Genomic DNA, 13,926 nt, shown 5'->3' with positions numbered 1-13,926 from the left:
GGAAAATGACAACTCCTCAGGGGCTACAGCTCTCTTTTGGGGCTGTGGGGCCTCAACACAGGGGTCATTGCAGCAGGGGCCGAGCTCTATGCTAGGCACCCAGGGTCATGACCCCTGTACCAGGAAAGGCTCTCCTGTGCAAAGTGGCTCACGTGGCAGGGCTGCTTTGCCTACATGTCACTGGACATTCGATAGTGTCTGAACAGAACGAACTGTTTCCTGCTTATATACATGTAATTTTATATGTTTATAATGGCCTTGCACTTGAAGCAGGTTTCTTTCTTTTTCTGTGGTGTAGGGCTTGAACTCAGGGCCTGGACACTTTCCCTGAGTCTCTCTGTGCTCAAGACTAGGGGTCTACCACTTAAGCCACAGCACCACTTCCAGTTTTTGAGTGGTTAACTGGAGATAAAACTCTCATGATGAAGCCGGGTGCCGGTGGGTCACGCCTGTAATCCTAGCTACTCAGGAGGCTGAAATCTGAGGATCGCGGTTCAAAGCCAGCTTGGGCAGGAAAGACTGTGAAACTCCTATCTCCAATAAACCACCAGAAAACCAGAAGTTGCACTGTAGCTCAAGTGGTAGAGCGCTAGCATTGAGCTGAAGAGCTGAGGGACAGCGCCCAGGCCCAGAGTTCAAGCTCTATGACTGACAAAAAAAAAAAAAAAAATCTCATGGCGACTTTTCTACCTGGGCTGGCTTTGAACTGCGAACCTCAGCTCTCAGCCTCCTGAGTAGCTTGAATTAAAAGTGTGAGGCACCAACGCCTGGCTGAAGCAGGTTCCTAACCCTGGCAGAGCTGACATCCTCAGCCAGATGGCTCACTACTGGGAGATGTTTAACAGCACCCTGGGGGCACGGTGACGCACACCACCTGGCGGGGCTGAGGCATGAGGATGGCTTGAGCTCAGGAGTTCAAGGCCAGCCTGAGCAACATAGCGAGATCTTGCCTCAGTGTCCTGCTCTGTATCCGCTCAACACCCTTGTAGAACCTCCCTCAGCAGGGACCATCAAAATCGAGGAGGGAGGAGGAGGGGCACGTCAGCAATCTATGCACCACGGCCACTCTGGAAAAGGAGTGTGCGAGCAATGAGTGGGTGTTGGGAGACCAGGGCCAATCTGTGCAGGGTTCGGGCAGGGCAGGGGAGGCTTGGGACTGTCTGCTGCCGGGCATGGAGTAGGCACGTGGGGCCTGAACTCGGGGCCTGGGCGCTGTCCCTCAGCTCTTCAGCACAAGACCAAGCGCTCTACCACTTGAGCCACAGCGCCACTTCCAGCTTTTTCTGCTTATGGGGTGCTGAGGAATGGAACCCAGGGCCTCAGGCATGCGAGGCGAGCGCTCTACCACTGAGCCACCTTCCCAGCCCCCCGGCACTCTTATTACTGGCTGCCACTGTCCTCGTGGCCCTCGCATCCGCTCCCCATGACCACTGACCTTATCTAGCCGGACCTCCTCGATCACGGCGATGTCCCCGCCATTGCTCTCCACGCAGTGAGAGCCGAAGGACACGAGGTCCGAGGAGCTGCTGGTGTCCCCGAGGCCGTCTCTGGCCCCCTTCTCCTCAGCTGCCCCCAGGGAAGAAGATGGCTGGGCCTTCATCGCGTTCATGTTTCCGGCCTTCCATCCACCTGTGAGGAGGGCAAATCGGAGGAGGGGGAGAGTACATACACCTCCCGGCAAGGCCAGCCCCAACAACCCACGCTTTCTAAATGCAAACCCTGAAGCAGATCGCTAGTCATCTAGGGGACAGAGGGAGCTCACGCAAGTTCCTTCAACACACGGCACTGGCAGGGAGGATGGGGATCGCAGGACCAGGCTCTCCACAGCTCCCCTATAGGATGCGGGTCGGGCCCGGGGGTCCCCACGCGCATGCCCGCGCCCTACCTTTGCCTGGTGTGGAGTGGTGGGGCTGAGAGCCAGGCCCCGCGTCCGCGGACGCCCTGGCCTGGCCCCGGGGCGCGCGGCCCTTGCGCTTGGTGGTGTGGCGCTCCTCCTCGCTGTCCGACTCGGAGAGGAAGGCGTCCTCTCCTTCGGGCTCGGGCAGCAGCGCGTCCTCCAGCACCGAGGCCAGGCTCACCGTGGTGAGCAGCTCGCCGCGGGCCTTCTCCCGCGCGTACTGGCGGCTCAGGTCACTCTCCTCAGCGAACGCGCACGTGATGTACTTGGTGGTCCGCTGCCGGCCCTCATCTTCCATGAAGCCCTGGCGGGGGGAGGCAGTGGGGGAGGAATGTTCAACACCCTCAAGGCTGGTGGCCCTCTTCCTGCCAGGATACTTTCCTCAACTGTGACCTTGAGTATGTGTGCTAAGGCCGCCAGGACCTTGCAGCGGGCCCGGCTCGGACATCCCTGGAGCATCCTGGGAGGCAAGGCTGGGAGGCAGGGCCCAGCTTCGCCTTCCATGGGGCTTCCAGGCCTGTGCGAGGCTGGGCAGCAACAGGAAGCAGCCAGCGTTGGTCACCCAGGGCCTGGCACCAGTGCTCCACCATCGCCACGGAGACTGGGGCTCAGTTACGACCAACCCAGGGACGGTGCCAAGTGCCTGCTGTCATTGGGTCAACTATGATCCCGCCTTCCCACAAAACGTCCAAAACGCACACCAGGAGTGGGTGCGGCCTGCTGAGGTTTGCATGCCTGGCCCCAGAAGGTCCAGGTGGCAGAGGTGAGCTCCCCAGGGTGTCAGCACCTTGAGGTGTGGCCTAGTGGGAGGGGCTGAGGTCCCCGTGGTGCGTGTTCTTTCACGGGGACTCCGGGACTGATCACCTCCCCTCTCCCCTTCCTGGCTCGTGATGTAAGGGGCCGTTTGCTCCGCCATGTGCTCCCCTAACCAGGGGCCCAAAGCAATGCGGGCTACTCTATCATGGAGTAGAACCTCAGGATTTCATTATGGTTGCGAAAAGCTAACACAACCATCAGGGCTGAGATGGCGAAGGGCGCACCAGGCACACCACATTGCTAGGGAGTGTCTATGTGCCAGGCAATCACGTGAGAGGGTCAGCCGACTGCTCCCCCACGAGGGTGACTTCTGACTTCTCACTGCTAAGAACTCCACTTCTTTTTTGGTTTTCTTTTGGCTAGTCCTGGGGCTTGAACTCAGGGCCTGGGCACTGTCCGAGCTCTTTCACTCAAGGCTAGCACTCTAGCACTTGTGCCACAGCAACATTTCCGGCTTTTTGGGTAGTTTATCAGTAGTTATTGGGTCTCACAGACTTTCCTGCCAGGATTGGCTTTGAACTGCGATCCTCAGATCTCAGCCTCCTGAGTAGCTAGAATTGCAGGTGTGAGCCATCAGCATCCGGCAGTGAGTGGCGACAGCACAGGCAGGCAGCCGCGGTTTGCCTCTGGTACAAAGGGGAAGGCTCGGGACGTTACCTTGACAACCTTGAACCTCTGAAGAAGCCGACACAGCATTCTGGCTTCCAGCTTCCCCACGTTCATGGCCACTCGGATCTCAGCCTGGGAAATTCCTTTCGTGCCTCTGCGCTCAACTGGGAGGAACAACACACTTGAGCCCCACCCAGTCGGGCCCAGGCCCCTGCCCCCTGCCTACCAGGCCTCTCTCCTCCTCACTGTTTGGTCTCCATGCTCCTACCTAGGTGAGGTACCAGTGACCACCCACCCATGACTAGCACTTCATCATGCATGGGAAGATGACTTTCCCATCTGTTTTCCACACACATCAAGATAACACCCTCCCCCCCCCCCCCCCCCCCCCCCCCGCTTTTCTTTCTTCTTTTATTGTTCTCATGGGGATTGAATGTAGGGCCTGGGTGCTATCCCTGAGCTCTTTTGCTCAAGGCTAGTGCTCTACCACGTTGGGCCATAGCTCCACTTCTGGTTTTGGGGTGGTGAACTGGAGATACGAGTCTCTGGACTTTCTGGGCTGGCTTTGAACTGCGATCCTCAGATCTCAGTCTCCTCAGTAGCTAGGATTACAGGCGTGAGCCACTGGCACCCAGCAAAAGTGACCCTTTTAAAAAGAATCAAAATAATTAGCTGAGAAACTTGTTCTGGAGACGCGATCCTTGTGCGTTGGCCTTCCCTGCACAGGTGTGCACTCTCCACGTGCCCGTGTGGATAGGCACTGGGGCTCCAGACACTGTCCTGCCCCATGAGCAGAGACGAGGAAGGAAATGGATGCCAGTCAGCTTCAGGGAAGGACTGGCGGGTGCCTTGCTGCCATCACTTTGAGTGGCATGGCCCCGTTGTTTCTCGCTGCTGTCGTCCCAACTACTTCTAAGGGACAAAGCCATTCACCTCACCATTCACCTCACCTAGGCAGGAACTCTAGGAGACCTGAGATGGCTCCCCAGTGGAGTTTGACTCCTGGACATAGGGCTGCTGGGAGCTCTGAGATAAGGGTAGAGTTCTTACTCTCAGAGAGGATTAGTTACTTCGAGAGCAGGTTTTGCCACGCCCTCGGATGCCCTTTGTGTGGCCACTTTTCCATGTGTTGGCTGCCCTCCTGCTTTTCCTCCACCAAGTGGCACAAGACAAGGCTGTGATCAGAAGCCAGTGCCAGCACCCAACCTAAGCCTCTAGAACGGCAAGTCCAGATAAACTCATTGCCAGGCGTCTGTGGCTCACACCTGTAATACTAGCCACTCAGGAGGCTGAGAGCTGAGGGTCACAGTTCAAAATCAGCTGGGGCAGAAAAATCCACAAAACTGTCTTCAAATAACTACTAAACAGCCAGAAGTGGAGCTGTGGCTCAAAGTGGTAGAGTATTAGCCCTGAGCACAAAAGCTCAAGGAGAGTGCTCAGGACCCAAGGTTCAAGCCCCAGGACCAGCACAAACATCTTTTCTTTATAAATTACTCAGTTTCAGGCACTTTGTTGAAGTACCAGAACATGGGCTAGGACAAACAGTTAGTCTTCTGGGTGCTTTCTACACACTAGGCACTGCTCTAGACATTTTAGTCTCCTATTGTTTGTGCTCACAATGTGCTAGCGTGGCTAATTGCAGATGTACACTTGGGCGAATTAGGGATAGCTGGTCAAGCACTATTTCTCTCCTGGGAGCTAGGATTACAGGAGTGAGCCACTGGCACCCAGCAAAAGTGTGGTGACTCAGCCCTGCCTGTACAGGATATGGAAGGACATGAAAGGCATCCCCTACTAAACCCCTTCACATGGGCGCCTCTCTAGGCACTTATGCTTCCCACCTGTCTAAGAACCTCTAAGAATACGCCCGCTTTACAGATGAGAGACCTTGCTAAAGTTACCCGGCCAAGGTGGCCACGGGCCAGTCCCAAAGCCAAAGCCCCTGGAAGGCAGTGGCCTTGGGAGTGGTGTTGCGTTCCCAGGCCACACGCTCAGGACTCACTGAGCTCGTAGGTCTGTGTGAGCATGTCCCGCTCAAACACGATGTCCACCGGGGGCACGCCCTTGGAGATGACCTCCTCGTCATCGTCGTCATCGTGGTCATCGTCCACCTTCCGCTTGAACTCCTTCCGCAGCCTGAGACACCGCACCATGACGTCCGTCCCTGGGAACACAGCACGTTGGTTGTGGCGTAGGGAAATGGCCAGCGGTGAGGGGCAGGAACGGCCCTGGAAGATCCCAGCCTAAGCCTCCCCGCCCTCCCTCTCCCTCCCGCAAGGTTCACAAACCTGAGAGCTTACTCCACCGGGGCACTTTTTGGTAACAAAGTGGGTAAATAAAGATGTGGAAAATGAGCAGGGAGCTGATGGCTCACATTCATAATCCCAGCTACTCAGGAAGCTGACATCTGAGAATTGCGATTCAAAGCCAGCCTGGGCAGGAAAGTCCATGAGACTCCTATCTCCAGTTAACCAGCAAAAACCCTGAGGTAGTATTAACCTTAAGTGAAATGCCAGTGAAAAGTGAGAGTTGTAAGGTCCTGAGTTCAAGTCCCAGTGCTGGCATTCAAAATAGAAGAACACAACAAGGAAGGTGGACAGAAGGAGAGAGGAAGTGGCCCCCTAGGGGACCTTCCTGCAGAGAGCAGCTATGGGTCAGGACCTGTCCCTCCTCACCTGGCTGTCCCCAAGCCAGCAGGGGGCACTCAAGAGTGGCACTGGCAGAACTGGCTGACTCCCGACAAGGGGGAAGGAGGAGCAGCACCGATCCCCTACTCCAACCCTTCTAGTACATTCTGGGACCATTGGAGTGATCCTGAATGGGATTTTGTCTCATAAAAATAACTAGAAGAGCCAAAGGCCGCCAGGGCTGAGGGGCCCCTGATGGCGCTTTTATGGCAGAAGCTCAATGACTGACAGAGATCAGCAACGAGGGCCTAGGCAGTGACACTTAACCAGCTCATGAGCGGCAGTGGAAGGCACTCAGGAGGGCAGGGCAGGGCTGTTCCGTGGAATGCTGAGACATTCTCCGTCCCACAGCACCACGGGAAGCAGAGCAATGTCCTCCACCCCCCAGTAGTGACCACACTATCTAGGTGGCATCTAAGTGACTTTGCAGGCATGCTTAAGTTAGGGATTTGTGGGTCCTGCTCCAGCGTGAAGGGCTGCGAAGTGAGGAGGTGGTTCTGGCTGGCCAGGGAGGCCCAGTCCTTACGGGCGGGAGATTCAGAGTCTGGGTGGCACCTACAAGCCTGAAGGTAGAGGTGAGACAGAACCACAGTTGAGGGAGTCCTGCAGCTTCCAGAATCAGGAAGATGCTGGGGAACAACCCCCCAGGGCTGGGGTCTGTTCTGAGGCTGTGGGCCAGAACCCAGAAAACCTCACAGCCTGAGGCAGGCGGGCCCCCCCCCCCCGCGAGCCACGCTCTCAACTTGTGGATGTTGAGGGACAGACTCGCTTGGGTGCGTGGTGAGTGACCGAACTGTGCACGGGCAGAGCTAGCACTGAGCCAGGAAGGCAGTGAGGTACTGGGGCATTGAACTCAGGACCTTGAACTCCCTTCGGCTTGCCTGCTCCAACCCAAAACTGCTTGCTAGCTGGTTGGAGATGGGGGTCTCGTGGATTTTTCTGCCCGGGATGGATTTACAGCGTAATCCTCCAGGTCTCACCAACCTGAGTAGCTGGGATGACAGGAGTGAGCTGCCGGCCCTGGCCCGTGACAGCCACTCTTAGCAGTCCCAGCACCGGGGAGGCGTCATGATAGGCTAGCCCGCTGCTCTGCACGGGCAGTGCTGGGCTGGACTTCCCAGGCAGCCCGGAGGCTCGGCCTAGGGAGGCAGCGCTGCTTCCGGAGGACAGAGCACCTTCGCCAAGGACTGGGCCGTGTTAGGAGCCGTGTAGTTCTGTCTGTGGCTCACAGCACAGCCCATTTCTCTACCATGCACCCGGCCAGCCATGCCACAGTCCTAGCCTCGGGATTCAGATTTCCAGGGCTCAGTGGGACGCCACTGGCCCACGGTGCTGGGGGCCCTGGGCCCATCACCAAGCAAGGCCCCCAGAAGAAAACAAAAGAAAGTGCGCTTAGGTGGTTTTTGAGGGGCCTGGCGAGGGAATTTCAGAGCAGGGCAGGAATGGGGAAGAGCGTGGGCTCTGGAATCCACTATCTAACCCTGGCTGGATGATGTCTGCTCTCTGTGACTCCGTTTCCTTCCACCAGCCTCAGCGATCACCTAGACTGTCCGCCATTGAACAGTGGTCAATTAACACTTGCTACTGTATCTACCATCACTACCATTCCCATGACAACTAGAAAAACACAGCTGAGGATCAAATGTCAAACCCTGTCAACAGGGCTGAAAAGGTCGCCCGATTGCTTGGGGACTCCAGATCCATTCGATTCCACATTTATTCTGGACCTCAGAAAGCTGCCTGGTCGAGTCGGGAGGAACTGGCACAGCCATGGGCCTGGTTTTCATGCCAGCCTGGGTTTGAGCTGTGGCTCCACCAAAGGGAGACGCTCCCTTCCTCCCTGAGCCTCAGCCCTGGCACTGCTAACCCTGGAAGACACGGAGGGCTCTGCGAACATCCACACCCCGATACATGCCACCGGCTCCACTCCCAGCATGCACTGGACCCAAGCTGGTGCTGGGGGAGGGAGAAGGGAGTGGCAATTTGCCTGGATGGGCAAGGACACACGCAGGAGGCACATTAGGAAGACGAGGACAGGCATGCCAGGCTGAGTGAAGGCAGAGCATGGAACGGGACAGGGCCTGGAGAAGGGGGCAGCGGAGTGCAGGTCTGTCCAGGCAGAGCACGCTGTAGTTGGATTTTTGGACAAAGCTGTGCCTGCAGTGAATATGGAGAACGGCTAGGCAGGAAGAGGGGATGCTGGCACCCCAGGATCTGTCCTCAGCTGCCTTTCTCCGTCCCTTGCTCAGGCCCCAGGTGCTAGCAACCCCTGCCTTTTCTCCTAGTCGGCCCAGACAGCAGTCTGCAGCAGCGACTCAGATTCCGCACCACATGACTGGCTCTGCAACCTCAGACGAGACTGAGGCCCAGTCTCCTAGCAGACAAATGTGGGGGGGGGGGGGGGGGGGGGAGGAAAAGGAATGCTAAGTTTTTAACCTTCCCCTCCCCCAAGGCTAGCCACAAGTGGGAAAATAACAGGGTATCAGCTTGCCTGGTCCTTGCCTCTTTAGTTGTCTTAGGACAAGCCCAGGGGGGGTTGGAAGTCAGGAAGTCATATGACATAGGTTAGGAAACCTGTGTGCTGCTCCTGGTCGAAGAGTTCCCAAATCTCATTAAACACCCAGCGCAGATGGCGGCCTCCATACCCCGCGCACATGCAGCAGGCTGAGGCTGGCCGGCCTCCACTCCTGCTCCCCAGCTGGTCCCCTGGTGTGGATGTCCCACGGTCACCAAGCAGTTGGTGAGCAAAGCCCTAGAAAGGGGCTGAGAGGAAGTCCCCTGCCCTCCTCCCCCAGCGCAGGCTCAGACACCGGCCCCAAATGGCGTCCGCCCCAAGCGGGGTTCTTGGGAGCCTTCACCCCACAAAGGCACTCTTGCACAGCCCAGCCTGGATGGACTTCGGATGAGTATGCTTCCTGAGGGAGGCCGTTGGGGCGCTGCCTAAGGGGAAGCTGTACCCGAGGGAAAAGAATTGTTCCAGAAAATACAGGAGCCTCCTCTAGAGTGGCTCCTGCCCCTAGAGAAGTTTCTCCAGTGCAGGAATTTACACTCCGGTAAATCTGACCCCCGCTTCTGAGATCTAAGTTTTGCTCATAGCAGTCTTGCTATATTAAAATGTCCTTGCTTCTTTTACTCATGTGGCTTAGTTATTAACAATCGTGATTGCTTTTCATTTTTATGTGGTACCCTTTAATCAGTTTTGCGTACTTTTAACTGTTTCAATAACTTTCCCCGTGCTGTTAATTTTCCACACTATTAAAATTTCTCACAATCTTGTTCTATTCTATGTTTACATTTGCCCTTAGTTTTTGTTTCCCTGGCTTCGTTCTTTAATTGCAGTTGCTTGGTTCTGAAGCTCTGACACCTTTGATTGTATTGCAGATGGCTGCTTTTACTATGGCTCATTTCTCTTTGCTCAGTTTATATACTTTAATCTGACTGCAATTGAATAAATATTGTCTTTTGCTATTTTAATGATCAGAAATTAGTTTTCTGCACTGTTTTGTCTCCTGGTTCAGTTTTTTTTTTCCCCAAAACTTAAACTTGAGGTTTAATTAACCTATCACACCATTCACACATTAAGTGTATAGGTGTCAGGAATCTTAGTGTGTTCACAGGCCTGGGGGCCTAATACCCCTCCCCAGTACTTGGACTCAGCTTAGATTTATTTCTTTAGCCAACCTGGCCAGGGCCTGCAAGTACAGACATCAGGATTGGCCTTGTGGGCCTCCTGTGAGCAACCTTGTGTGTGAGTTTGTTCCAGGCCCTCAATTCTGTTGTGGGCCAGTGCTCTTGCGAGCTCTCCTCCTCTGCTCTTTTCTCCAGATTGTTTTGGCTCCCTGGCAATTCCTTCCAAGTTTAGGACTGGTGTCAATTTACCCCATGTTGGCTGGAAATCAGACACCACTGTGAAATCAGACTAGTCTGGGGAAGAGTATTACCTTAATAATGTGAAGTCTCTCAATCCAGGCATGTGTGATACTCTCCCATTCATTTAATCTAAAACCTCTCTGGGCAGAGGTTTACATTTTCAAAGTATAGTTTGCACTTTTCTGTTAATTGTATTCCCCAGTTGCCATAAACAGAAATGCTTTCTCAATTTGATCTTCAGATTATTACCAATATATAGAAATTCAGGTTGATTTTGGTGTTTTTTACGTATAGATCCTATGTCCTACAATCTTGCTGCATCTGTCCTTCCCCCCTTGCGCCCAGTACTGGGGCTTGAACTCAGGGACAGGGTGTGGTCCTTCCTTCCTTCCTCTTTTTGTTTTGTTTTTCTTTATTTTATGGTTTTTTTTTAATTGTAAAAATACTGTACAGAGGGGTTACAGTTCCATGAGTAATGAGTACATTTCCTATTGAGCATTATTACCTCCTCCTTTGTTTTTCCCCTACCATACCTTCCTTTCCCACCCTTCCAACTACTCCCACCCCCCCCCCTTTTTTTTTTTTACAAGTCCTAAGGCTGGGTACTGTCCCTGAGCTTTATTTGCTCAAGGTCAGCACTCTACTACTTGAGCCACATCTCTACTTTAGCTTTTTGGTGATTAAATGGAGATAAGAATCTCAAGGACTTTCCTTCCTTGGGTTGGTTTCAAGGCTGGCTTCAAACTGTGATCCTCAGATCTCAGCTTCCTGAGTAGTCAGGATTATAGGCATGAGCTACCAGCACCTGGCTGTCCCTTAAGTTTTTTGCTCAAGGCTGGTGCTCTACCAATTGAGACACATCTCCACTTCAGGTTTTCTGCAAGTTAATTGGAAGTAAAAGTCTCATGGATTTAGCTGTCTGGGCTGGCTTCTGACAGGAGCTCAGCCTCCTAAGTAGCTAGGATTATAGGTAGGAGCCACTGGCAGTTAGCTTGTTTATCTCTGAAGGGCTGTTGGGTATAGGAGGGGTCCCTCACTCACCCCCCCCCATGCCATTCAGTGCTGAATACACCCTGACACACTGAACTAGCAACTCCACTGGCATGCGTCAGCAGTGAAGGAGTTGGGAGAGGCTAACAGTTTGCCTCCCATCTCTTCATTCTTTGTCTCAGAACAATTTAATAAATGCAGGATGGCTGGTAAACACTGAAAAAAAAAATCACTCAAATTTGTAAAACAGTGCAATCCAGGGCATCTGAACAAGATACTAAGGGTTATTTTGCTTTTTCCTAAATAGGTCACTGCGGCTTTCTGTGCAGTGAAATATGCATGTAAAATAGACCTTACATACAAACTGGAATTCCTACACACCCAGGGACACCTGTGAATTCACACAGAGTAACGCAGCAGCCGCTGCGTTATCTACACCTTCTCTGGTCCATGGCGCCTTGGCTTAGAGGGAAGATGTTAACATTAATTTCACAAAGTATAGAAGGCACAGCACCCCTAGTCTGCACAAGTAAAGGAACAAATTGGCCTGGGTTAACTGATTCCCTAAACAGGTAGGTACTCAGCACCCACTCAGTTCTAAACACTAAGAATATCATAAGCAGGGGGCGTGGCCAAAGCTCAAGGAGCTCCTGACCTAGCAGGTCAAGGCACGTGACTGAGACAGAAAACACTTCAGGAAAGGAGGGAAGGGGTGGCGCCCTGGGTTTGAGCCTAAGCAGGACAGGGGGGGAAAGGATGAGTGTGTAGTGCAGGGGCCATGGCAGGAAAGAGAGAAGATGTGGTTCTTATGACCAAACTGGGGGGGGGGGGGGGGGCCTCAGCATGCACAGGTATGACATGTAACTTAAATGTCCTGAGTGGTCTGGGGGTGCCTGCCTCTTCACCCCATGCAGGAGCCAAAGCCACCACTCTATGAGCCTTCTTCCAGGAAGTCCCATCTTCCCAACCCCAGGCAAGGTGCACAGATGAACTCCTGCCCAGCTGGCCGCTACTCAAGGACACACATCACTGTCGCCTACTTTGACTTTTACACCTGGACAGAAAGTCAGACTCCAGTGAAAATGACTGATTTTTTTAAAGTGCCAGCAACGAATTCAGCAATAGCATGCTGTGAACCAAACAAACCACAGAGCTACACTTGGCCTGCACGTCCTCATTTGTGGCTGCTCAGAAGCCAGGAAGGCATCTGAGGGGTAGAGCCCCCCACCCCGGGCCTGGGAAGTGACGGTGCTAGAATTCTAGGTCAGGACCTCCTGGCTCCAGGTCCACCAGGAGTCAGCTGTCAGTTTCAAGCCATTCGTTTGGGGGAAGGGGCTTCTTATCTGGCTGGGCACCGTAGGAGGGGGACCAATTGCTCCCCCAGAAGACTGTTACCCACTCTTCTGGCCTCAAAGCCCCCCCCGATACTCTTGACTCAGTGATACCCCAACTCCCCAGTTTGAATTTGGAGGTGTTGGTTCTTGGCCCTCACCTCTCACATCTGGCCTTCCTGGTCTGCTTAGTCCACAGCCATCTGTCTGTCTGCTCTGAGCACCCCCAGGTTGCCAACGGCCCTCTGCTCTCATTTCCTGTCCCCTCTGTGTACCTCATCTCCGATCTCCAGGCAGAATGGAGAAAAAGACGTGCTGTCTACTGAACTGTACTCACGGGGCTGTGACTCTCGGCTGTTAAAAATGGTTTTGGTTAATCAGGGAAGACAACTAGGAAAAACCGGGGGAGAAAAATCTAGGACTAGGGATGGATTTGAAATTATAGCCTGTTGTCTAAAGTTGCTAGTGGACCCCGATGCTCCCTCTGCACACACCAGCTGCTCGCTGGTAACACGAGTTACTCTGCACCTTTTAACTTCAATTCGCTCATGTGTGAAACACCAACAACCATATCCCTGGCTTGTCTGGTTACCAGAGGAGATCCTGTGGCATAAAATACACACGCTTGTGCATTGCCCAGGAGATTCTAGCGAAGGTGGGTGCAGACACCAGGGTTCTCATAGAGCCAGAAACACCCTGTGTTAGGGTACCCTGTCCTGGGAGCACCATAGCACAGTTCTCCCACATCTCCAACACACCTACGGTGTGCCCAGGCATATAACGTTTACACAGTGCACAACACCTGATCGTGGCAAACAATGAGTTACTGGTTAATGCACCTGCTACACGTTTATGCTCATTTCAGGCGCTGTTCCTTCTAGGTACATAAAGTGTGCTGTCCTCAGGGTGTCCTGGTAACCCACGACAGCTCGCCTGTGTTTACAGCATCCCAGGCTGCACCACAAGGCCACATGATCGACCTTCATCATCTGGCTCTGCATGGTGGTTATACCTTTGTGCGCGTGACACACTAATGTGCTGACCGAGGCAGATGGTGGCTTGGTGGAAGGGGGGAGGTTTGAGATGCTGGTTTGAGTCACACACAGGGATGTTGACAGGTAATGACAGAAGGTCCCTAGCCAGACCCTGAGTGTAGAGATGAGAAAGTGTGTGCAAGGCCCAGCCCGACGGAAGAGGAGACAAGGGGAAACCACTGGCCCACGTTGGGGGGGGGGGGGGGGCGAGGCTCTGTCTTTACCTTTTTTGGTCTTACACGGTCCACATTCAGGGTGAATCTCCTGTAAGGGCAAAGACACCACCTTGGCCAGCCCAGCATTCAGCATGTACTGGTAGAGACGTTTAAATGTCCTTTCACACAGCCCCTGCCAAGACACAAGGTAACAGCCACCATCAAGCAGGCTGGGAAATTGAAAGCCAAGGGAGCACAGGCTCAGGGCCTGAATCTGTTGAGGAAACACAAGGTGTTAGGAGCAAAGATGGCCATGCTATGTTGTCAGGGACACAGAACAAGAGCCAGACCAGGCCAGGTGCTGGTGGCTCACACCTGTAATCCTAGCTACTCAAGAGGCTGAGATCTAAGAATCACGGTTCAATGCCAGCCGCAGCAGGAAAATCTGTGAGATTCTTTTTTTTTTTTTTTGTCTGCCGTGGAATCTTAACTTTGGGCCTGGGCGCTGTCCCTCAGCTCTTCAGCTCAAGGCTAGCT

At 53.8% G+C, this 13,926-nt stretch overlaps 1 protein-coding gene across 4 annotated transcripts in view; it reads right to left on the bottom strand.

Annotated features, from left to right (window-relative positions):
- The window catches only part of Gtf3c1 (general transcription factor IIIC subunit 1), a 53,737-nt gene that overhangs the window by 25,758 nt on the left and 14,053 nt on the right, over nt 1-13,926 (bottom strand). For all 4 annotated transcript variants that reach the window (XM_042666585.1, XM_042666587.1, XM_042666586.1 and 1 more), the window contains exons 6-10: nt 13,459-13,582; nt 5,325-5,486; nt 3,371-3,486; nt 1,886-2,201; nt 1,436-1,629 (exon numbers count right to left, since the gene is read on the bottom strand). In XM_042666585.1, coding sequence (XP_042522519.1) covers nt 1,436-1,629; nt 1,886-2,201; nt 3,371-3,486; nt 5,325-5,486; nt 13,459-13,582 — 912 coding nt within the window. The remainder of the gene's footprint in view (nt 1-1,435; nt 1,630-1,885; nt 2,202-3,370; nt 3,487-5,324; nt 5,487-13,458; nt 13,583-13,926) is intronic.

The sequence above is a fragment of the Dipodomys spectabilis genome, unplaced genomic scaffold, assembly GCF_019054845.1.
Source record: "Dipodomys spectabilis isolate Male_0828 unplaced genomic scaffold, ASM1905484v1 ptg000366l, whole genome shotgun sequence".
Classification (NCBI taxonomy): Eukaryota; Metazoa; Chordata; class Mammalia; order Rodentia; family Heteromyidae; genus Dipodomys; species Dipodomys spectabilis.
This window is presented reverse-complemented; position numbering and strand designations above follow the sequence as displayed.